Source organism: Equus quagga, chromosome 13, assembly GCF_021613505.1.
Source record: "Equus quagga isolate Etosha38 chromosome 13, UCLA_HA_Equagga_1.0, whole genome shotgun sequence".
Lineage (NCBI taxonomy): Eukaryota > Metazoa > Chordata > Mammalia > Perissodactyla > Equidae > Equus > Equus quagga.
Window position 1 is genome coordinate 83,546,495 of NC_060279.1, and position 21,426 is coordinate 83,567,920.

General features: G+C 58.1%; 1 protein-coding gene across 2 annotated transcripts in view; it reads left to right on the forward strand.

Annotated features, from left to right (window-relative positions):
* Positions 1-16,805, forward strand: part of ZNF787 (zinc finger protein 787) — a 34,231-nt gene extending 17,426 nt beyond the window's left edge. The window contains exons 2-4 of one of the 2 annotated variants that reach the window (XM_046681621.1): positions 3,615-3,733; positions 4,043-4,131; positions 15,599-16,805. In XM_046681621.1, coding sequence (XP_046537577.1) covers positions 4,053-4,131; positions 15,599-16,662 — 1,143 coding nt within the window. In that variant the 5' untranslated portion in view covers positions 3,615-3,733; positions 4,043-4,052 and the 3' untranslated portion in view covers positions 16,663-16,805. Of the gene's footprint in view, positions 1-3,614; positions 3,734-4,040; positions 4,132-15,598 lie in introns of both variants that reach the window. The other variant, XM_046681620.1, reaches the window with a different exon arrangement.
* Positions 16,806-21,426: the final 4,621 nt, after the last annotated feature.

The following is a 21,426-nucleotide window of genomic DNA, read 5'->3' on the forward strand; positions in this document are numbered from 1 at the left end:
CTGCTGTCGTTGCTGCTGTCCTAGTGCTCCTTGCCGTTGCTGCAAGAGACCCCCAGGACGTGCCACACCTGTGTCTGTGAGCCCCAGTTTCTACATCTGTGATGGGGCCTCCCTCAAAGGGACTGCTTGCTGCATGTCAAATGACTCCACAGTCCTCCGCCTGGCCTGCGGCCCTGCGGGAGGGTCTGCCCACTCCTGCGTCTCCAGCCTCTCCCCGCTGTCTGCGCTGTGCCTGGCCCGGCCTGCCTGCATCCCTCCCCTCCAGGCTTCTCATCCAGGCCCCTCCTGTGGTGCCTCCTGCTTGGAGATCCTCCCCAGGCCTCCCTGAGGGAGCTGTCCGTCCCTCCCCGTGTGTGTCTTCACGGCACTCCCACTGTCTGAAAGCACCTTTTTCATTCATGTGCTTGTGTGTTGTCTCCCACTTCACTGCCAGGGACCTCCCACCAGCTGGGGGCTGTGCCTCATCACCACGATGTTCTCCAGTCTCAGCAACGCCTGGCCCTTGGGGAGACCCCTGTGCCCGTGGGGGTGGGAGTGACAGGGAGAGGTGGGGAGTAAAGGGTTACATCACCTTCGCTGAGCGCAGTGCCCCTTGCCAGCCCCTGTGGAACTAATGTTCCTGCCTTACTGTCCATTAGGTTGCGATAAAGATCCGGTCAGAGAGCAGGTGGGGCAGGCCGTGGATCTGGAGCCTCTGATCCGTCAGGCCAGTCCCCGCCGCTCCCGTGTCACAGGGAGAAGCTTAGGTCAGTGAGACCCAAAGCAGCTGGTACAGCTCTGAGGCTGTGCTCGGAGCGAGAAACAGCCCAGGGAAGCCCTCTGGGCCTTTTCCTCACTGAGCCTGGGTGTCGACCCCACGTCAGCTCCCCATCCGGCTGTGATCACTCACATGGATGCTGGCAGGGCTGGGAGTGACGGCCCAGGAGCTGCCTGGCCTGGTCTGGCTCCTGAGGGCAGGCCCTGCGCTGACCGGCTCTGAGGAGGCTTGGATCTCGGTGTGGGGCCGACGGGGCCGCCCCAGGGGACTCCGACCAGAGCTTGTCCACTTGGCTGCTAGCCTCACCTCCGTCCACTGCTTCCTTCCTACCAGGCCTGCTTGTAGCCCTCCCTCACCTGCCCGTCTGGATCCCAGCACCACCTCCGGGGCAGCCACCTCCCCTCCCCTCACTCAGCATCCGCCTTACTCGCCTCCCTCACAATGGCCTGTTCACTGCTGCCATGCCCACTTCCCCTCCATGGGGTCCCGGGGGTGCTTGCGCAGCCCCGCTCAGAGGTGGCGCCCAGGCCCTGGCAGGCTTCCTGCAGGAGGTGCCCCTTCCCTCCCCTCCCATCCCAGCAGACAGGCTCATCATGCCCTTTGATGGGCGCCTGCTCTGTCACGGGGTCCCAGTGACGATTTGTTGAGTGTCCAGATGGCAGAGCAGTGAGAGCAAGGACTCTGCAACCACACTGCCTGTGTCCTTGTCCCTGCCCCTCGGTGGCTTTACCTCTCTGTGGGAGGTAGGGGAGGTAGTCGCACAGAGCCCGTGGGTGCGGGTCAGCGCCGGGCCGGGCCTGGCAGCTAGAAGGCTGGAGCCGGGTTCAGGCCAGCTCGCCCTGGGCACTGGAGACTCTGCCACATGAGCGATCGCCGGGCTCGCCTGCCGGTCTGCAGGCTCCACGGGCAGGGCTGGGCTCCCCTGTCACTGCCACGTCCCTGGTTTCGCAGGACGCGGTAAATGAGCACCGTGGGGGGACCGGGCCTGTGGGTAGCTGTGGTCTGCATGCGTTGGAGAGGGGCTCCCCCTGGGGTGGGCCGGGTTGGGGCACCAGGCCGCTGCTGTGTGGGTTCTGGGCAGCGACTTGAAGCTGCGACGATCTGCTTTCAGATCTCAGCTCTGCACTCCTGCCTCAGTTTCGTCATCTGCACAATGGGGGCGACAGTAATACCACCCAGAGGGCAGTGGTGGAATTGAGTGAGTTCTTGGCTTGTTAACCACCTAGACCAGTGCCTGGAACCTGTGAAATGGCGTGTCTGTGTGTCGCCTGAGTGAACGACATGGCACCTCTGGGAATGTTTGTTTACGTAACTGAACAGGCAGGTTCTCTGAGTTCCAGGCAGACGTTTGCAGAGGTTACTGAGGGGCAGCGGCGTGGCTCCCTTTGCTGCCTGTATAGTGGTAAGCCCCTTGTCACTGGTCGGATTCAGGAGAATAGGGTCCGGCATGTTGCACCCAGGTGTGTGATGCTTTGGCGGGTGGATGGCCACCCTTCTGCATGCTGAGCTGCGGGTGCAGACCTGTGGCGAGGTTCCCGCATGTGGTATGGGAGGTGGAAGGACTCTGGGGCGAGATTTTCTCTGAACTGCATGCATTCAACTTAAGGGCCAAGTGGCCTTGGTTTGGAGCCTGAAGGGGGCTGAGCAGCACGAGAGGACGAAGGCCCCTTCAAGTCCCAGTCTGTTGTGTCTGGGATGCCACGCTGATTCTATCAGAAGTCCTGCTCACCTGCAGACTTCCTGCCGAGGAGTGATGGTTCACCTAGGAATAGGCCCAGAGGGACCAGAACGCCTGTGCCCCCAGCGCCAGGCTCTGGTGAGAATGAGCTGAGGAGCCCGCCTGGGGCTGGGCACCTGCCTGTCTCCCCTCCTGCACTGAGTCCAAGACACAGGGCAGAGCCCTACCCAGCTCCTCTCCTCTGTGCATCCTGGAGGCCAGGCCTGCAGCTCGTGGGCTGACTACCATGCAGAGGCTGAGTCGGGGGGAAGAGGGCTGCTGGGCCGTCTGTCCCAGGGGCCAGGCCCTGCCACATGGCCTGCCCCCTGGCGGCGGCGGGAAGTAGACAAGAGCCTGACCCTTGAGGCCGGTCAGGGGTCGGGGGCTTGGGAAGGGGAGGTTTTCTCCCCAGCACGGCACACTCGCGTGGGGTTAAGGGTGGGCTCTGGAGAAGTTCCACTCCAAGAGAATTGAAAACATTATTCACACAAGTACACGTACTCAGCTGTTCCTAGCAGCCTCACGCATCGTAGCCCTGAAGTGGAAACAACTCGGATGGCCATCAACTGACAAACAGATAAACCAAATGTGGGCCACCCACATGGTGGAATCTTACATAGCCATGGAAGGGAAGGGAATTCTGACACATGCTACATTGTGATGAACCTTGAAAACATGATATGAGTGAAAGAAGCCAGACACGAAAGTCCATGTGCTGTGCAATTGCCATTATGTGAAATGTCCAGAACTGGCAAATCCACGGAGACAGAGGCAGACAGGAGGGGGTCAGGGACCAGGGAAAGCAGAATGGACAGTCTCTGTGCTCTACCTGGCCCTGCCGTTCCTTGACCCCTGGCAGGTGGCCCCTGTTCCCTCCATCCCCAAACATCTGAGTGCAGGTGACCTGGAGGGCCAGCTACCTTCCTTTCCCAGGGCCCCAATGTGGAGTCTGGCTTGACTCGAGCACATTTGAAAAGAGCCCTCAGAATGTGAACTCCTTAGATGACTTGTGTGCCTGCATCGGCTGTGGGTTCGTGGTGTTGTGGGATGCCATGAGAGGCCTGGCCCACCCTGTGATTGGCGGGGCGGGCCCTGTTGGGGCCTGGCTCCCAGGGCACTGACGCAGGGATGTGGATTTAGGGTTCCTTCGCTCTGGAGTGAGAGCTTCATCTGTGCTTCATCTCGTGGAAGCTTCATGGCACATCTGCAGGTGCTGTTGTCGTCCTCCATCTTACTGGAGAGGAAACTGAGGCACAGAGGTGGGTCTCACCCGGGCCCCAGCTGGTAAGTGGTGGAGCTGGGACACGAGCACCAGCCGGTGGCTGCAGCCTGTGCGCGTTCTCCTCCCCAAGGTCGTGTGTGGCCTTGGGCCAGTCCCTTGTCCAGTGGGGAGAAGAGGGCCACTTCTCTGTCATCCCTCAGGGACCTGTTGCCGCGTGCCTTCTCTCTGCCAGGGCTGTGCCGGGTGCTCAGAGCTCCAGCGCCGATTGGAGCCCACATGGTGCCCGCCCTCCATCCAGTCTGGCATCCTGTAAACTCTATCTTTCTGTCTTGTCCCCTTCTAACAGGGACCCAGACATGGAGCTGCGGGAAGAGGCCTGGTCTCCGGGGCCGCTGGATTCCGAGGACCAGCAGATGGCCAGTCATGAGAATCCAGGTGAGCTGGCCTCAGGCAGTTCTCTCAGTGGACCCTGAGCCCTCTCCCTGGACCCTAGCTTCCTTTGTCTCCCCCTCCCATGGCTCTGGGATCACCCATCCTTCCTTCAGAGGGCCCTGGGCACCATTAGCCTGGCTCGGCCTCGGCCAGGCCACCTCCTGGGCCCCTGTAGCGTCTCTGGGTTTCCTTGCAGCTCTATGTCCCTGGTGGCCCTTGGGGACCATCTTCTCACGGTCCATGTTGAGGGCACCCCCTTCTGCCTGTCCCTCCTGGCCAGGCCCCCTCACTCCCCCAGCATTCTGGCCGTTCTGCTGCCCTGTTTCTAGGTGGCCCTGTGATTTTCTCAAGAAGGAAACTCTTGACACCATGGTGACAAACCCAGATGCTGGCGGTCCCTGCACACTGGGGCTGGGGACAAACTGTGTGGGGAGTGACAGGCTACAGAGGAGGGTGTGTGCTGATTTTTTTGGGAAAGCTGGGTGTCTGGGTTTTTGTGGGAAATCTTTCATTTTTTTAAATACTGGCGATGTGCTTTATATAATAAAGCATTATTTGAGTTGACTAACACTCATCATTGAGCACAGGGGCCCAAGGTTTACTCGCCCAGACCCCACTCTAGCCCCCGCGTTCTCCATTCCCAGGGCTTTCACAGGCCACCTGAGAAGTAAAGGATGGCCTTTCCTTTGTGCTGCTTTTGCTGTGTCTCCACAGTGGGCATCACGATGGCACGAAGTCTGCAGACGTTTCTACTGTAAAAGGGCTGGAGGGAAGTGTTTGGGGCTTGGCAGGCCGAGTGCCCTTGCAACGCAAGAGCGGCCACAGGCAGTATGGAAACAGGTGGCATGGCCGTGTGCCAATAAAACTTTATTTACAAAACAGGCACCGAGTTTGCAGCCCCTGTGCCAACACACTGTCGTTGTCCAAGAGAAGGGTTGTGAGGACCTGGATGGAAGTTGGGGGTAGATTTTGTAAGGCACCTCAACCGCCTTCCACTTGGTTATTTCTAAGATCTGCCGAAGGAGAAGGAAGAGAAGCTCTCTGCGGGCAGGCCTGAGGCGGCCCAAGTTGCAGAGCAGGACACTAAGACGTGGGTTGAGTGCTTTGCCAAGGGCTCACGGCCACTGGGTGCAGCCCCTTGGCGCCTCGTTGCCTCAGTGGTGAGGACCCATCGCCCATCCCTGCCCGTGTTAACCCTCTGGGCGTCCCCCCTCCTCCTCCATCATGCCTCCTTGGCCTTTTAGCCTTTTTAAACATCAACTTTAAAATCTGTTTCATTGTGAAACGTCAAACATCAGTAAACAGTGTGGCGACTCTCTCCCGCGTGGGCCCAGCTTCGGCGATTGGCAGCACTCTCCTGGTCTGGTCGTCTTCATTTGTGCCCCTTGTGGTTTTTTTTCCCCCCTGGTGTGTTTAAAGAAATTCACAGACTTTATATCATTATCATTTCACCCATAAATTCTCTAACAGAGAAGGACCCTTTAATATACAACAAGAACAGCTGCAAAATGCTGACCTCACCTAACAAAGTGTTATTCCTTAGTTCCATCTAACGCCCAGCCTGTGTTAAAGTGTCCCCAAAATGGATGTTTGCCTTTGAGTAAGTTAATTGTTAATTTTACAAATCATCTGTTAATTCATTCCCCTCGTAAAACCTTTCAAAAGTACAAGTGCGTTCTCACGTCCTCCTTGTCCATCGGGCTCTCCCCAGCCCCTCCTGCCCCCTGGGAATTTGTTGGAAATCTCTGCTCTGGCCACTCCCAGCTGCAGTGCTGTCACTTGTGACATCCTCTTCATTCAGCTAATGAGCCATGTGGCCTGAATGCTTCTAAGCTGCTGTGCGTCCCATTGTTCTGGGCCCGCCCTGCCGGGCCCTGCCCATGTGCAGTGCCTCCTGTGAGGTGACAGTGTGGCTCCTGCCCTGAGACCCCCAGATGACGTCCGGTGGGAGAGCAGCAGGGTTTGGCCCAGCCTGTCCTCCCACAGTCCATTTGCCTGTGGCCTGTTGGTGAGGGACATGGGATCCACGGGGCAGGGCAGGCGTGTGGAGGGGGCGCATTGGGGCACAGCCTGGGCTCCATGGAGAGGATCGCAGCCTCGATTGGCGAGCGAGCACCACTCACATGGAGCAAGGTCAACCTGCGGGGCTGCCAGCCCAGCACAGTGGAGGAGCCTGGTCTTCAGCCGCCCCCAGCACTGTCAGCTGAGGAGAGTCCGGCTCCAAGGCCCTGCAGAAGGGCAGCTGGATGCACTTGCCCTGCCTCTGCGAGGAGGAATGCCTGAGGCGGAAGGAGAGGATTCGGATGGTGGAGATGGGAGGTGCTGGTTGGAGCTCCGAGGAGAAGGTGGACCTGATCCCCAGCAAGTCACCGCCATGTGGTACAGATGACCCTGGAGAGCACAGACAGCCCTGGAGGCAGAATGTGGGAGTCTCCTGGGGTCTCTGGAGTCTCCCTGGGCTCCTTCCTCCTATGCCTGACGTCGGTCCATCAGTGCATCCACTCCAGATGCATCCAGAATGTGGTCACTTGGCTCCAGTGGCGGCCATCGTCGTGTATCCAGATCGGCGGCTGCACTGACCTGCCTGCGTCCACCCTTGTCCAGTTGCCAGCGTGAGCCTTGTGAAATGGAGGTGAAGTCTTGGATCACTCCCAAGTGATACCTGCAGCCTGCACTGCTCACCTGCCTGCACCCACCTGGCACGTCTTCCCCAGCACGGAGATGCGCTCCTGTCTTCAGCAGGCTGGGCACGCGCTGCCTCACACCCTCTCAGCTCCTGCCCTGCCTGGGGCGTTCCTCCCCGGAGCTGCTCCCTCCCGTCATCCACTTCTGTTCTGGTGTCCTCGTGTCGCCTCCTCTGTGAGTGAGGGGCCGGGGAGAGGAGACTCACAGCCAGGTGGGGAGCCCTAACTCGTTCATGGTCACGGAGGGGATTCCAGTGAAGACTGCCTCACCAGAGGGTCCCACCTTGTTGGGGGCAGGGTAGGCTCCGCTGAGGAAGGGGCTGCTAGCTGGAGGAGATGCGGGTCACCGGATGGAGAGGGCAGTGGCCGGCCATGCCCCAAGGCCTCTGGAGAGCTTGAGGAAGGAGATGGCAGCATGGCAGGACCGGCAGGGACCCCCTCAGCTGCCGGGAGCAGGGAACCCACCCGATAGTGCCTTCAACTGCAGGGATGTTTAATGTTCTGGGGCAGCTGGCCAGAGGTGGGCTGGTTCCAGGGTTGGTTAATACAACCGTTGCCTGGAGCCCCTGATGTCCAGGCCCGGGGTGGCCTTCTCTGTGGCGTCCTGGCTGCCCCCACACTCCTGAGATGGTGCCTCAGCTCTGGTGGTCACGTCTTCATAGGAAACTGGAGGAAGGACAGGGCGGGGTGGAGGGGGATGCAGGGCTTCTCTTCGGCCGTCTCGCTCTCTGTCAGCCCCCAGCTTGGGTCTCACTGGCCAGACTGGGGACACATGACATAGGGAGGTGGCCTGGGGGTCACCATGACTGGCTTATCCTGGCTCAGCCCCCTGATAGGGGTTTTCAGGCGAGGGAGAGTTGGGGCTGACTGTGGGCAGCACCCAGCAGTGGCCCCCGTACAGAGAAGGGCGTCCCGGGGGCTCAGGAGTGCTTTAGAAAGCTTTCTCTGGCCGTTGTAGGGGACAGGGCCCTGAGCCCTGGGGCCCGTTGTCCTTCCCTGGAGGCTGTGGGCACACTTTCCCCAGGCCGGGGGCTGTCCTGGGCCGAGGCTCCTTCCCCATTGCTGTGCTTCGGTCTTCTTGGAGACCCTGGGCCAGGTGGTCGGGCCTCAGGGCTGGACGAGGAGTTGGCTTGGTGGGCTCCAGCAAATTGGGCTCCAGCATAAGACGTTGTCTGAAGAAGATCCCAGTCCTCTCTGCCCCCAAAAGTTTGACCCTCCCCACCCCAATGACAGGAAGGCACCTTGAGAGACGTGGTGCAGAGGGCCACCCTGTCTGTCACCTGGGGCAGGCCTCGGCTCCCTCTATTCTGCTCGGTTGACTCTAGAACACCCACGGCATGTTCTTCCCACTGCTGTCAAGGCCGGAAGTTGTTTATATGGCCACTTCCCAGGCCTGCACACACCCACAGCCCCATGTATTTATTTATATGGGACCAAAATAAAAGTTTCACAGAACAGTCCTCACTGTACCGACAGCACGTGCCATGTTTTCTTTTCTCCTCCCATCCTCTGTTCCCTTCTTCTGAATGCTGGTCACCACCCACTGAATCGAGGTGACCCCCACTGCTGGGCTCTGACCCACAGTTGGAAGCCTGCTGCTTGCGGGGAGGGGGCATGGTCAGTTGCCTGGCAGGCGCATCTCAGACAGTTCAGTGACTGAGACTGCAGAGAACTACGAGGTCCATTTTTCTTTCAGATGAGATCAGCTTGCCCAGGGTGTTTGTGGGACCTCAGAAGTTTTATAGTTTTTTTTATGTATTTGAATATTTGTGGGAAGGAGATCCAGATTCTCCATGCTAGTGCTGTTGCTAACAATGGCTGGTGCTCCATAAGCGCTTCCTGTGTGCCGTCCCGTGGAATTCTTGTGACACCCTGCAAGGTTGGGATGCTGATCAGAGGGTGCTGGGGCAGAGAGAGGCTGGGCCACACTCCCGGGGAGGCAGCCAGGAGCCAGTGTAGGGAGGAGGGGACAGCCAGAATCTCCTATACGGATTCACGGGTGAATTGATGATCCCAAGGAGGCAAGACTCTGCCCCAGCGTCAGGGCAACGCTTCCCGACCTGCTGCCTCCAGGGAGCCCCTTCTCCTGATGGCCCTGGCCTGGAGTTCCCAGAGTGGGATGGAGAGAGGCGTAGGCTTGGTGGTGGGTTGGGCACTGGGGTCTTGCCATGGTGGAGAGGGAGAGCCATCCAGGCTGGTCCTGGAACCTTAGCTATGGGGCATTCAGAAAGAGAAGCTGTCCAAACACAGAATACATAAAGAAGACGTCCTGAGCCTGAGAAGAGAGTTCTCCCAACAAGAAAGAGAGTTTTCAGCTGGTGTCCTGGAACTCCCCCCCGGGATGGGGTTCTGGCCTCCCTCTGGCTTTCATGTGCCAGTGCGCTTTAGAGTCATCCTGGAGAGTTTGCCAAAAATGCCCCATCTGAACCTGGGACGACAGCAGCCCCTGAATCTCCCAGACCCCCATGTAGGAACACGGCAACTGTGACAAACTCACATCCCCGGGACCACACTGATGACAAGATGCCTTAGGTGCAAAGCTGTCCCCGTGAGCCCCAGATACAGCTGGATGGGGACAAACCAACAGCCGCGTGCCAGTGTGGTGTTGGCGTTGGGTTGGAGGGGAGCGAGGAAGAGCCCTGAATCGCCCTCAGGTGTGCCCTGGAAGGCTGGGGGGTGGTCACACTGAGGCCAGCACTGAAGATGGAGATGTTCTGTCCCAACCAGGAGCAGGGGGTGAGGGGCAGCAGGAAGGTCTGAGGGGCTGGAGTGGCCTGGGGCCCATGGGCCCTTGACACCAACCAGGTAGAGTGCCCTGCCAGGGTAGGACCCACGTGGAGCAGAGCCTGCCAGGAAGGCACTAACGATTGAGCAAGCCCCCGTCCTTGACCACAGGGAGGAGGGGAAGAAAAGGTCCAGATAAAAACAGGGTTGGCGGCAGAGCCAGGAGCCCTGGGAGGGCAGGTCACATGTTAACCATGATGTGAGGATGTGGGAGGAGGGGCCCTGAGAAGTCAGAAACGCTCCCCGGAACCCAGCCTCCTCCTGGAAGTTCAGGAAACTCACACTAATGAGCCACAGGAGGACACTGAGTTCAACCCCCCAGAAAAATTACTAGAACAGCAAAGCGGGCAGAATGGCATCTCCACAGACAGGGCGGCCGGTCAGAGATACGCCCGAGACAGGTCAGTGTTGCTCAGAGTGACCAAGAGATGACAGCCTGTGAAGAGCCACGTAATCAGAATGGCTCAGAGAAGGAGGCAGAAGTCGGGGTGGAGAATTAGGAATATGAAATAAGTCATTTCAAATGGAAGACGGAAAGAGAAGGGACTCGACTGAAAACAGCACATCATTCCTTAGGAAGAATCGGAGGTGAAGAGCTGGGACATTTTAAAATCAAGAAGAAATGAAGAAAGATTAAAATGGAGTAAAAAAATACTGAAGTTAGGCAAAGAAAATCCAGCATACGAGTAAGGGGAATCCTGAGAGAAGTCCAGAGCAGAGGAAGAGAATGTGTAGTGAGAACTACAAATCCAGAGAACACTGCTGAAATTGAACAACAGGGATTGAAAGAGAAGTCAGAGATCTGAGAATATCAGCTCAGATGAACAAGGCACTCCATTCAGGTCACTGGACGTCAGAGAAAGGAGCAAATCTTGGGGCATCTGGGCAAAAAGTGCAAATGACTCGTAAGGCAAAGGAGCTGCGGTTGCCGTCAGCCTTTGTCACAACAGTTTTTGCTGGAAGAAGATGGAGTGATAGGCGTGATTCCCAAGGAGAAAAGGTGAGCCAAGGGTCTCATCTTCGGAAACCCTGACCTCCAGGTCTGAAGGGCACAGCAGGAGCTCAGTCAGTGGCTTTCTTGTGGGCCCTTGCTGAGCAATGTTAGCATGTGAGCCTCGGGTGGCCACGATGGCTGGGGAGAGCGGACGGTGAGCTGAGATGGGCTTAGAGAGGCTGAGAGGTGAAGCAGGTCAGGACTGTGCACCCGGGCGGTGGGGCATGGCCGTGAGTCTGAGGGAGCGGGAGTGTGCAAGACAGTTCTTTATTTGTGGCTCAGGAATCACAATTGGCCGTCGTGGAATTAGAATGGTTATCTGGAAACTGCACTGTGGGGTCAGCGGATGAATAATTATGGGATATTCAAACACTCTCCTCCCCTTTGGAAGAAGGGAGATGCAGATGTCCCATGGATAGGCTAAATAAAAACCTGAATTTGTATGGGTGTGTCAGTGTGAAGTCATTGGCATTTTATCTTTTTTTTTTTTTAAAGATTTTATCTTTCCTTTTTCTCCCAAAGTCCCCCAGTACATATTTGTGTATTTTTAGTTATGGGTCCTTCTAGTTGTGGCACGTGGGACACTGTCTCAGCATGGCCTGATGAGCAGTGCCATGTCTGCGCCCAGGATTCCAACCAGTGAAACCCTGGGCCGCTGAAGCAGAGCATGCGAATTTAACTGCTCCACCACAGGGCCGGCCCCGGAACTTTTTTTTTTTTTTTTGAGGAAGATTAGCCCTGAGCTAACATCTGTGCCCATCTTCCTCCACTTTATATGCGGACCTACCACAGTATGGCTTGCCAAGCGGTGCCTTGTCTGCAGCCAGGATCTGAACTGGTGAACCCCGGGCCGCCGAAGTGGAACGTGTGAACTTAACCGCTGTGCCACTGGGCCGGCTATGGGGATTTTATCTTTAAAAAAAAAAAGTCGTTTCCAGGTTTTGGTCTTGAAATTCATTTCCCACTGAAAGGAACCAGGGCGTCTTGGAGAAGTGGCTGGTTGTGGGTCTGGGGTAGGACGTGGAGGTCCCTGGAGCACCTTGTGACACTGGGTCGCTGGGAAGTTGTCAGGGTTCACCAGGGTCCTGGGCAGGACTCGGAGGCACTGGAAGAGGCTCCCGCTAGCTGAAGATGGGACACTTGGCTTCAGTAACCATAGTGATGGCAGTGGATTGAAACCCACCAAGTGTGTTTAAATCCAGAAGTTCGTAATGATGTTAAGAAACTAAAGACTATTTGGTTTTCTTTGAGGAAAGTAGGGAACCAGTTCATTATCTTGAAAACTAGGCAACTAAGGGAAACGAGCATTTGTCCTGCCATAACTATGAGATTTGCCACCTGGTACCAACTAGCAGATGATGACACGTCTGGAAATTATTCCCCTACTGAATGCAGAGGAAACAGCAGCCCCATGTTGCACCCCTCAGTGAATCAGTAGGTCTGAGCACTGTCTCTGGCTGTTGACATCACAGAAAGAGACACAACGAGGTGTCATGTGCCTTGAAAGCAGAGGATGGCACCTTCAGAATGACTGCAGGAGTCTGGCAGAGCCTGAGCAAGCCTCGGGGTCCAGTCACCAAGGGGCAGCAGATACAGGGGACAGAGGCACGTGCTGGACGTTCTAGGAGTGCGCAGTCGGCAACAGCCAGAAGGCCATGTGGCCCGGGTTCTTCAACAGAAAAATTGTAAGGAAGGGCAAGAAACGGGGTGGGGGGACACAGGACGACACGACACGACATGGACGGACTTGTGGATCGAAAGAGAATTAAAGACATACCGAATTAAAAAATAATGGACCAAACTGTAGTGTCTGGGGGTGCACACTTGGGTGACACAACCATGAAGACATGCGAGGGAATGGTTACTGCACAAGTCCGAAGGGCGGGTCCTTGGGGGGTCGGGAGGTGGTGCACTTGGGACGGGCGTGGAGGAGCTCCTGGTGGGCGGCCAAGGCCTGGGTCCCGACCTGATCGCTTATCTTACTGTGATTATTGTATTCAGCTCTGCATTCCACTTGTGGTGTTCTCGGCATCTGCCGTGTGTTTTACAACAGAAAAGTTACAGTGGAATAAAACAGCAGGTCCCCATGGCCGCAGAGGTTCTGCTTGGGTGGGGGGGATCCTGCGGCTGCATGGGTGGCAGGACACTTCCCGCCCAGCGGTGCAGGACCCCGCACGCCCTCGAGGCCTGAGCTGAGACCTCCTTCAGCGAGAGGGACAGTGTTGGTGTCTGCTGTGGGGTCGCACCAGCACGGGGCCTCCTGTCCCTGGAAGGGTAGTTGTTACGTCATCGAAGCGCTCAGTCATTTATGTCATTTTTATTGACCGAGTGCTTTGTGCTGGCTCACTGCTCTTCTCTTTCTGGGAATTTTTTTAGTCCTTTGAAAGGATAAACCCGGAGGCGGCGGAGTTGCTAGCCTCACATCCCTCGTGACTGCTGACCTGGTCCCAGGCCCGCGGCCGGCCCGGGGCGTTAGCGCGAGGCCGGACTCGCAGCCCAGTGCGCCCCGGAGCCCACCGCGCCTGCGCAGATCCCTGCACACCCGCGCGGAGGCCGCGGAACCTGCCTCCTCCCTTGAAAAAATAAGCAGTCTGTGCGATAACCAGCCACCGCCAGAAAGTCAGACAGCCTGAGGCTGGGAAAACCGGGCGCCCGGTCGTGCCCCCTTCGCCTCCAGGCCTGGGGACTTTCTCTCCCCGATTCCAGACGAGCCCTCTCCCTGCTTGGCCAGTTGCAGCTCTGATCAGCCGCTCGCTGCTCCCGGAGCTGAGGATGCGGGTTCAGCCCCCGCAGTGCCCCTGACTTAGTCACGGGTGTTTGACAAGTTTTGGTGGTCTCTATTCAGAATTTGTGTCCTCTGACTGTAGTTGAATCACATGATCTATGGTTAAACGTTCTTTGCTGACAAGTTTGAAAACGAAATGTTTATTTTAACTAAGGGACTACAGCACTAGGAGTGAGCCGGGTGGAAGGGCTGTTTCCCACGGAGCCCACCACCTTGCTGCCCGGCCACGCTGCCCAAGGCAGGCAGCTCCCCAGGCCGCAGCCTTTTCCTCTTGGCTGTCTCTACATCTCTACGTAATGTGCTTTCATCTCCGTTTCTTCGTGTACATTGACACCAAAATGGGCTCCCTGCCGTTTCTTCAGAAGCCCCTCCCCTGTGCCTTCCTGGATTTCTGCCTGGATCTTTTCGTCTGCCCCGAATGATTGCACATCCCAGTACGTTTCCAGTACAGGCCAGATGCCTTAGAATAGTGGATCCTAAAGTTCAGGTGCGTCCGAGTCACTTGGGGGGCTTGTTAAAGCTCGGAGGGCTGCCCGCCCCCTCCGCCCCGGGCCGAACAAGAGCTGCTCTGAGGGCCGGTTGGAGGAGTGCTACCCTAGGAGCGTGGGTGCTTTGTGGGACGGGGGGCTCCGGGTGGCCGGTCCGGGACCCAGACTCCCAAGTACACCTCGGTTTTGCTGCTTCCAGGTGCTGATTCCTCTTCCCAGTGCCTCGGTGTCCTCGCTTGTGAAGACCCGAATTCCATAGCGCCCACCTCACGGGACTTAAAGGCATTGAGGCTTATTAAGTTCATAGCGCCGCCCTCGTGCATGACAACCCTTCTTTGCACATTTGCCAGCGTTATAGCAGGGACAGCGTGAGCGCTGTGTGCTGCTCCTGTGGGGCCTACGGTCTAGTGATGGGGGGAGTGGGAAGACTGTTGGTGGTTCACGCTTGGAGAGAAACGAACCTGTCGGGTTCTCCTGGAGCGCCCGAGCCAGGGGCGGGGGCGGAAACCGAGGGGGCGGGGCTGTGTCCTAGGGGAGGGGCCTCGGCGGTGGGGCGGGACCGGAGGCCGAGGGGTGGGGCTGGGGCCCAGGGGCGGGGCCGGGGCCAGGCGGGCATCCCGGGTTGAGGCTGCACAGTTATCTGCTTCTGTAGTTAAGGCCCAGCGGGATGGGGAGACCAAAAGTCATGGCAGGTGCACACAGTCCAGTCTCGGAGTTGGGCAAGTTGGCGAGGAGGCAGGCTCTCGTTTAGCCTGGGAAACCGCTCAGGGCCAGGAAGTGGCGCAGACGTGTGAAAGGCTTTGTTGGGCAGCCCCGAAGTGGTGGTGTCCTCAGTTTGCAGACAGCAAGGGCACAGCCCCACTGGGCAGACAGGACCCACAAAACCAGAGACCAGTGCGTGGACGTCTGTAGTGGAGGCTACGTCGTGTGGGGGTTGCACTCCCGCTTGGTGGGGTCAGGACTCTCCCGCTGGCCTGTGATCCCGTTAAGCAGTGGGTTCCTCCTCGGCTCCACCTTACAGTCAGTATAGTCTTCCTAGAGCCCAAATGTGACCTCATCACTCTGGCTTGTACACCTTCAGGGCGCTGCAGCCTGTTGTCCCTGGGCGGGGGTCTGACGCCCAGCCTGCTTTCAGGTCTGGCCCTGCGCCCTCTCCCGGCCAGTGGAGCCCTTGCCTGTGGGCCTGGGCCGTCGTCCTCTCCCGGAAGCTCCCAGCCCCCAGCCTGGTGCTTTGGGTTTCAGGTGTCATTTCTTCCTAGGAGCCTTCCCTAGACGTCTGTCCCTCACCACGTTCGTTTATGTTGATTCCTTTATTTAACAGACATTTCTGGAGTTCCTCCTGTGTCTCAGGCATTGTTCTGGATGTGGGGGAGACGGCCGTGAAGGAAAGTCCTAAGGAGTGGGTAGTGAGCAGACGAATGTGTAGTAAAGTGCCAGGGAGTGGTGGCGAATAGGACGGGTAAGGGGATGGAGACTGAGGATACATCTGCCGAGGGCCAGGTCTGTGCAGAGAGCGCGGTGCTGACTCGGCCCAGCCGCCACCCCCGAGGTGTCGCAGGGGAGCCTGAGCAGGCGCACAGAGGTGAGAGCTCCCCGAGGCCGTGCACTGTAGCAGGGGGAAGAGCCGGTGAAGCCCCCAGCGCGGCTGGCCCTAGACCGCCCTCGCGCCTGGGGGGGCGCTCTGTGGAGTCTGGCCTCTCTGACTCGCCTCCCCTCCCACCCTCTTGCCTTCCAGTGGACATTCTCATCATGGATGACGACGACGTCCCCAGCTGGCCCCCGACCAAGCTGTCCCCACCCCAGTCGGCGCCCCCGGCCGGCCCCCCGCCCCGACCGCGGCCGCCTGCCCCCTACATCTGCAACGAGTGCGGCAAGAGCTTCAGCCACTGGTCCAAGCTGACGCGGCACCAGCGCACGCACACGGGCGAGCGGCCCAACGCCTGCAGCGACTGCGGCAAGACCTTCTCGCAGAGCTCGCACCTGGTGCAGCACCGGCGCATCCACACGGGCGAGAAGCCCTACGCGTGCTCCGAGTGCGGCAAGCGCTTCAGCTGGAGCTCCAACCTCATGCAGCACCAGCGCATCCACACGGGCGAGAAGCCCTACGCCTGCCCCGACTGCGGCCGCAGCTTCACGCAGAGCAAGAGCCTGGCCAAGCACCGGCGCTCGCACAGCGGCCTCAAGCCCTTCGTATGCCCGCGCTGCGGCCGCGGCTTCAGCCAGCCCAAGAGCCTGGCGCGCCACCTGCGGCTGCACCCTGAGCTTTCGGGGCCCGGCGTGGCGGCCAAGGTGCTGGCGGCCAGCGTGCGCCGGGCCAAGGCGCCCGAGGAGGCGGCGGCGGCGGACGGCGAGATCGCCATCCCGGTGGGCGACGGCGAGGGCATCATCGTGGTGGGCGCTCCGGGCGAGGGGGCCGCGGCGGCCGCAGCAGTGACGGGCGCGGGGGCCAAGGCGCCGGGGCCCCGCTCGCGGCGCGCGCCGGCCCCCAAGCCGTACGTGTGCGTGGAGTGTGGGAAGGGCTTCGGGCACGGGGCCGGGCTCCTGGCCCACCAGCGCGCCCAGCACGGGGACGGGCTCGGGGCGGCGGGGGCCGAGGAGCCGGCGCACATCTGTGTGGAGTGCGGCGAGGGCTTCGTGCAGGGCGCTGCGCTGCGGAGACACAAGAAGGTCCACGCCGTGGGCGCGCCTTCGGTCTGCAGCGGCTGCGGACAGAGCTACTACCGGGCCGGCGGGGAGGACGAGGACGACGACGAGGCGGGTGGCCGGTGCAGCGAGTGCCGCGGCGGGGAGGGCCGGTAGGGGCGGAGGCCCGGGGGGGCAGGGCCCCTCGGGCTTGGCGGGGACGACGGCAGGACCCAGAGACCCGGGGAGACACGGACAGGGGGGTGCCGCGGGCCGGCGGCGGCGTGCGGGCTCCTTCCCTTCCCCGGGGCGCGCGGTCCGCGGGGTCGGGTGGGCCTGGGGAGGGGCGCCGCGCAGCTCCCTTGGCGCCCAGGCCACGCCCGCCCGCGTCCCGGCCCCGCCCTGCGCTTGGCCTGCCCCTTGTAGGTTCTCGGCCGAGCCCGAGATAGACAATGTGTGACAACTAGAGACCAAGACACGACAAAACCCACGAGCGAAAGCCCACTTGTCCTCTTTCTCTTCCCCCACCGGCTGGGGGAGTTGCAAGGATGGAGCGAAATCGGGCCCTTTCCATTTAGAGGGGCCCCAGGGAGGGAAGGGAAAGAGGGGTCCCTTCCTCTTTTAGAGTTTTCTTTTAATCCTACCCGCCCCCTGACCCCTCCCACCCATTATGTTTTCTCTTCCCCGCGAGTCCCTTCGTTTCTCTTCGCCCAAGCCCTTCCTCCTCCTCCTGGATCTGGGGTAGGGGAGCAGTGATGGAGCAGAACTCGCCCCTGTTACAGGCGTACCCCGCAGAGAATGGGGTGCCCGCCTCTATTTGCTGGCCTGGGCGTGGTAGAAGGAGGGGTGCCGGGGGCAATAAATGGCACTATCCGATTGTCCCTGTTGTGCGTGGTTCTTGAGTTCGAGGGAGATGGGCAGGCGCATAAACCGAGGGATTTCCATGCAGCAGGTGCTTCGAGGGGACGCGGGCCAAGGGCTAGGCCCACCAAGAGAGGCAGCGGCCCCAGCGGCTGAGTCAGGCCGCGCTCATGCCTGGGTGCAGACTGAGCTGTTGTCCCGGAAGAGTGACCTGACCAGGTCACCGGCCCAGGTTCTGGGCTGCCGCAGAGGTGGCCATCACGTGTCCAGGCTTGCGAGGAACTGGGGCCGGTGGTTTAGAGTAAGGCCAGCTTACTGTTGCTGTTCAAGGGCACCCCACAGTGTCAAGAGCTTAACACGGGTGCTTCCTGGCTCACGGGACAGTGGCAGGTAGCTTTCCTCCACACAGTGAGTGAGGAGCCCACACTCCTATCTGTGGCTTGCTCCACCAGCCCCTGAGGCCCCTTCCAGCATCCAGGTTCCTGGAAGACTGGCCTGGAAATGCACACATCGCTCCTGCTCACATCCCACCAAGGGGGTGGGCTGTCTCAGGGTCACATCTCACTGCAGAGCGGCTTGAGACGTCTCTGGCAGGGCTGCTACTTCTCAGCGACAGAACTGTACCGTAGAGGGAGGAAGAGGGACTTTCGGGGGCAGATAGTTGTCTCTGCTACAGGGGTCCAACTGGAGGAGCTAGCTGAGGGGCTAGGGGACAAGGACAGGGGTTTTGACAGTTGTCAAGTGCTTCTTGTGTTCTAGGCACTGCTATGTGTCCGGTGGACATGGTCCCATAGAGTCATTGCAGCAGCCCTGCGAGGTGAGCACTGCTGGTGGGGCGTCCGTCAGGATGGGGCCCTCTGAGGCCAGTTTCCTGGGACCCACAGCCAGTCCTGGGGAACCGTGTCCCTGGGGCCTTGGGAGGCTGCGGTGGGCTTTCCTATGGGAAAAAGAGCCCTGCCAAGGGGTACGCATTTTCAACCTGGCTAAACAGCCATGATTCTGCAGAAGGAGGTTGGAGGAGGGGACCTTGTGTTCCCCTGACCTCCGCAGAAAAAGAGAGAGGGGTTAGTGGCAGAGGGGCAGTCAGAGGAGGAAGCGAGATTTCCAGTTGGAGCCCTGAATCTGCTGTCTGTGCTCTGCTGTCCTTGAGCAGATTACCCTCCCCACCTGGGAGCCTCAGGTTATCACCTGGAGAATTCGAGGCTCAAAACCAAGGTCACAGATGGATGGCCACCTGGCAGGCGGGGGCATGACTCCCTGGGAGGATTTATTAGAGTGTCTTGGGCCTGACTAGGTCAGAAAAGCACGTTCTCAAGTGGCCATCGCCTGGCTTGGAAATTGGTTGACGTGGTTCAGTTGATTCTGAGGTCTCAGATCACTTTAAAGGAGGGAGGGAGGAAGGGGCAAAACTGTGCAGAGAGGGCACGGTAAGCAGAGACATTGCCCAATGCCCACAGGTCCCCTGTGTCCAGCACTGACCTTGGGCACTGTTGGAGGTGGGGGAGGGAGGGAGGAGGAGGAGGAGTTGTGGGAGCCTGGGTGTCGGGGAGGTGCCCTGTCACTCAGAAGCCATCGGTTGGGTTTCCTGCACCAGCTCCCGAGGGAGTCTGCTCACACCTGCCACATCCTCTCCCTGCCTCAGGAGGCGGTGGCAGGAGCTGACACCTGGAGCAAGGAAAATTTAGGGCCAATTTCCACTCTGCCTCGTTTAGGCTGTGTGACCCCGGGCAAGCAAACTAACCCCTCTGACCCTTGGTTCCTCTCTGCAAAGAAGAGCTTTCCCGTCTCATGTGACAGTTTCAAGGGCTACCCGGGGGTATCTGTGCGTGCCTGGTGCTCAGTCACTGATGGCTAATGCCTCTCCCAGGAGGGAGTGTAATGCAGTGTAGAGGAGCGGGGGGCTCAAATCTTGGCTTTACCAGGGAGCGCTGCTCACCCTCTCTGAGCCTCAGTTTACCTCACTTAATATAGGGGTTTACTTTGCTTAATAAACAATACAGAATTCAATGAGCTAACATGACCATGTAGTTAGACAAATGTCCCTTAGTGATTGTTAGTTAGTCTTATCATTACTGATGTCCTGATGCTTTCCAGAAAGACTGGAGTGAGACCGTAGATACGCCCGTTTACCCACAATGTCACAATTATACACAATGATAATAATAATAGTTCACGCTCCGGGAGCACTTACCATTTGTGAGGCTCTGTTCTCAGCCCTTCCCAACTTTTACTATCTGTCTCCATTTATGCATGGGGAAACCAAGCAACAGAGAGGTTAATTAAATTGCCCCAAGTCACACAGCTCGTATGTGGAGCTGGGATCTAAACTCTGAACTCCCGTCCTTTCGGTCCCCACGCAGGGCTGCCCAGCCAGCCTTTGCTGTGTTGCAAGGTGCCAATTCAATGTCTCTTCATCCCAGGAAACTGTGCTCATCCACATCACCCTTGTTCATTTGCTTCACACACACATACTGTCAGACGTTAACAGCGGTGTGGGTACGCCCACGTGGAGAACCGACGCCCTGCACGAGGGAGACCAGGCTCTCTCACCTTCAGCACTATTGACATTTGGGGCTGGATCGTTCTTTGGCGTGGCGGCTGTCCTGTGCACTGTGGGATGTTGAGCATCCCTGGCCTCCACCCGCTAGATGCCAATAGCCCCCCTCCCCACCAGAGACAACGAAACATGTCTCTAGACATTGTCCAATGTCCCCTGGGTAGGGAGCAAAATTACCGCCGCTGAGAACAACCGAGTTAAACTGAAGAAGCGTCTACAGCCCTTGACAGCTTTCTCTTCTCACTGTGTGAACACTCCCCGTTCTTTCCTGCGGCAAAGCTGTGTTTCTGGCCCCTCTGCCACATGACTGATTTCCCGGCTTCATCTCGTGCTGGTGCCACGGTGTTTGTGTCCTCCTGGCCTCCTACCAGCTTCACCTGTGAACCTCAAGCTCAGGTTCTCCCAGGGGCCAGGCGGAGGACGGAGACGAGCGAGCGGTCAGTCTGCAGCGGGCAGCTGCTGCTCGGCTCAGCCGGCTCTGCCCCGCGGACTGCGGACCGGGCCCTGCTAGGTCTTCTGATTCTCCAGGAGAGATCAGAAATTAGGATTTTTTAAAATGGAAAATCCCCATTTTTTTTTAAGGTTGGCAACTGACTCAAAAACATTTTAAAGCCCTGAGTAAACCACCCTAAACACGTCTGTGGCCAATTTTGGTGTGTAGGGCTCCTGTTTCCAATTCTCTCTTTAGCATTGATTAAAGAGAATTAAGTTCTCACCAAAAAAACAAAGTAAATGAAATAAATATGTGAAGTGATGGCTGCGTTAGTTGTTAACTAGATGGGGGAATCATTGCACACTGTATACATATATCCACTCACCGTGATGTACACTTTAAATATCTTACAGTTTCTCAATGACACCTCAATAAAGCTGAAAAAAATAAAGAGAGAATTAAAGTTTTGGACGCCCACATCAGTAAGCTTTGTCTGCTTTTCATGATCTTGGGCCAGAATTTTATTTTTTCCTCCCCAAAGCCCTAATACATAGTTGGATACCCTAGTTGTAAGTCCTTCTAGTTCTGTGTGGGCCACGGCTACAGGACGGCTTGGTGAGCAGTGTGTGGGTCTGCACCCAGGATCCGAACTGGCGAACCCTGGGCTGCCAAAGCGGAGTGTGCAAACTTAACCTCTATGCCACCAGGCCGGCCCCCGGAATTTTAAATTGGAAGATGTTACATTAAAAAAATCCAGATTTCTGGCTTGTCTTGGGACAATGAGAAGTTCTGGCAACACTGGGGCTTCATGTTGCAGGAGACAGTTGGCTGGAGGGGTGTGTGTGTGTGTGTGTGTGTGTGTGTGTGTGTGTTACCTTCAGAGTTGGATGTACACCTGAAACCCAGAGGTAGGGACCTCTATTATGTTTGGTTACAGGACCCCCAAGTGGGTCTTTACAACTTATAGACCCACTACGTTTTAGGTTTCCCCTCTCAGCTGGTAGAGTTGGTTCTGGAGGGCAAACTGTGGGACAGAGCTGCCTGTGGGATAAACACTCCTGATTGCAACTGGGGAAGGCTGGAGTGGCCC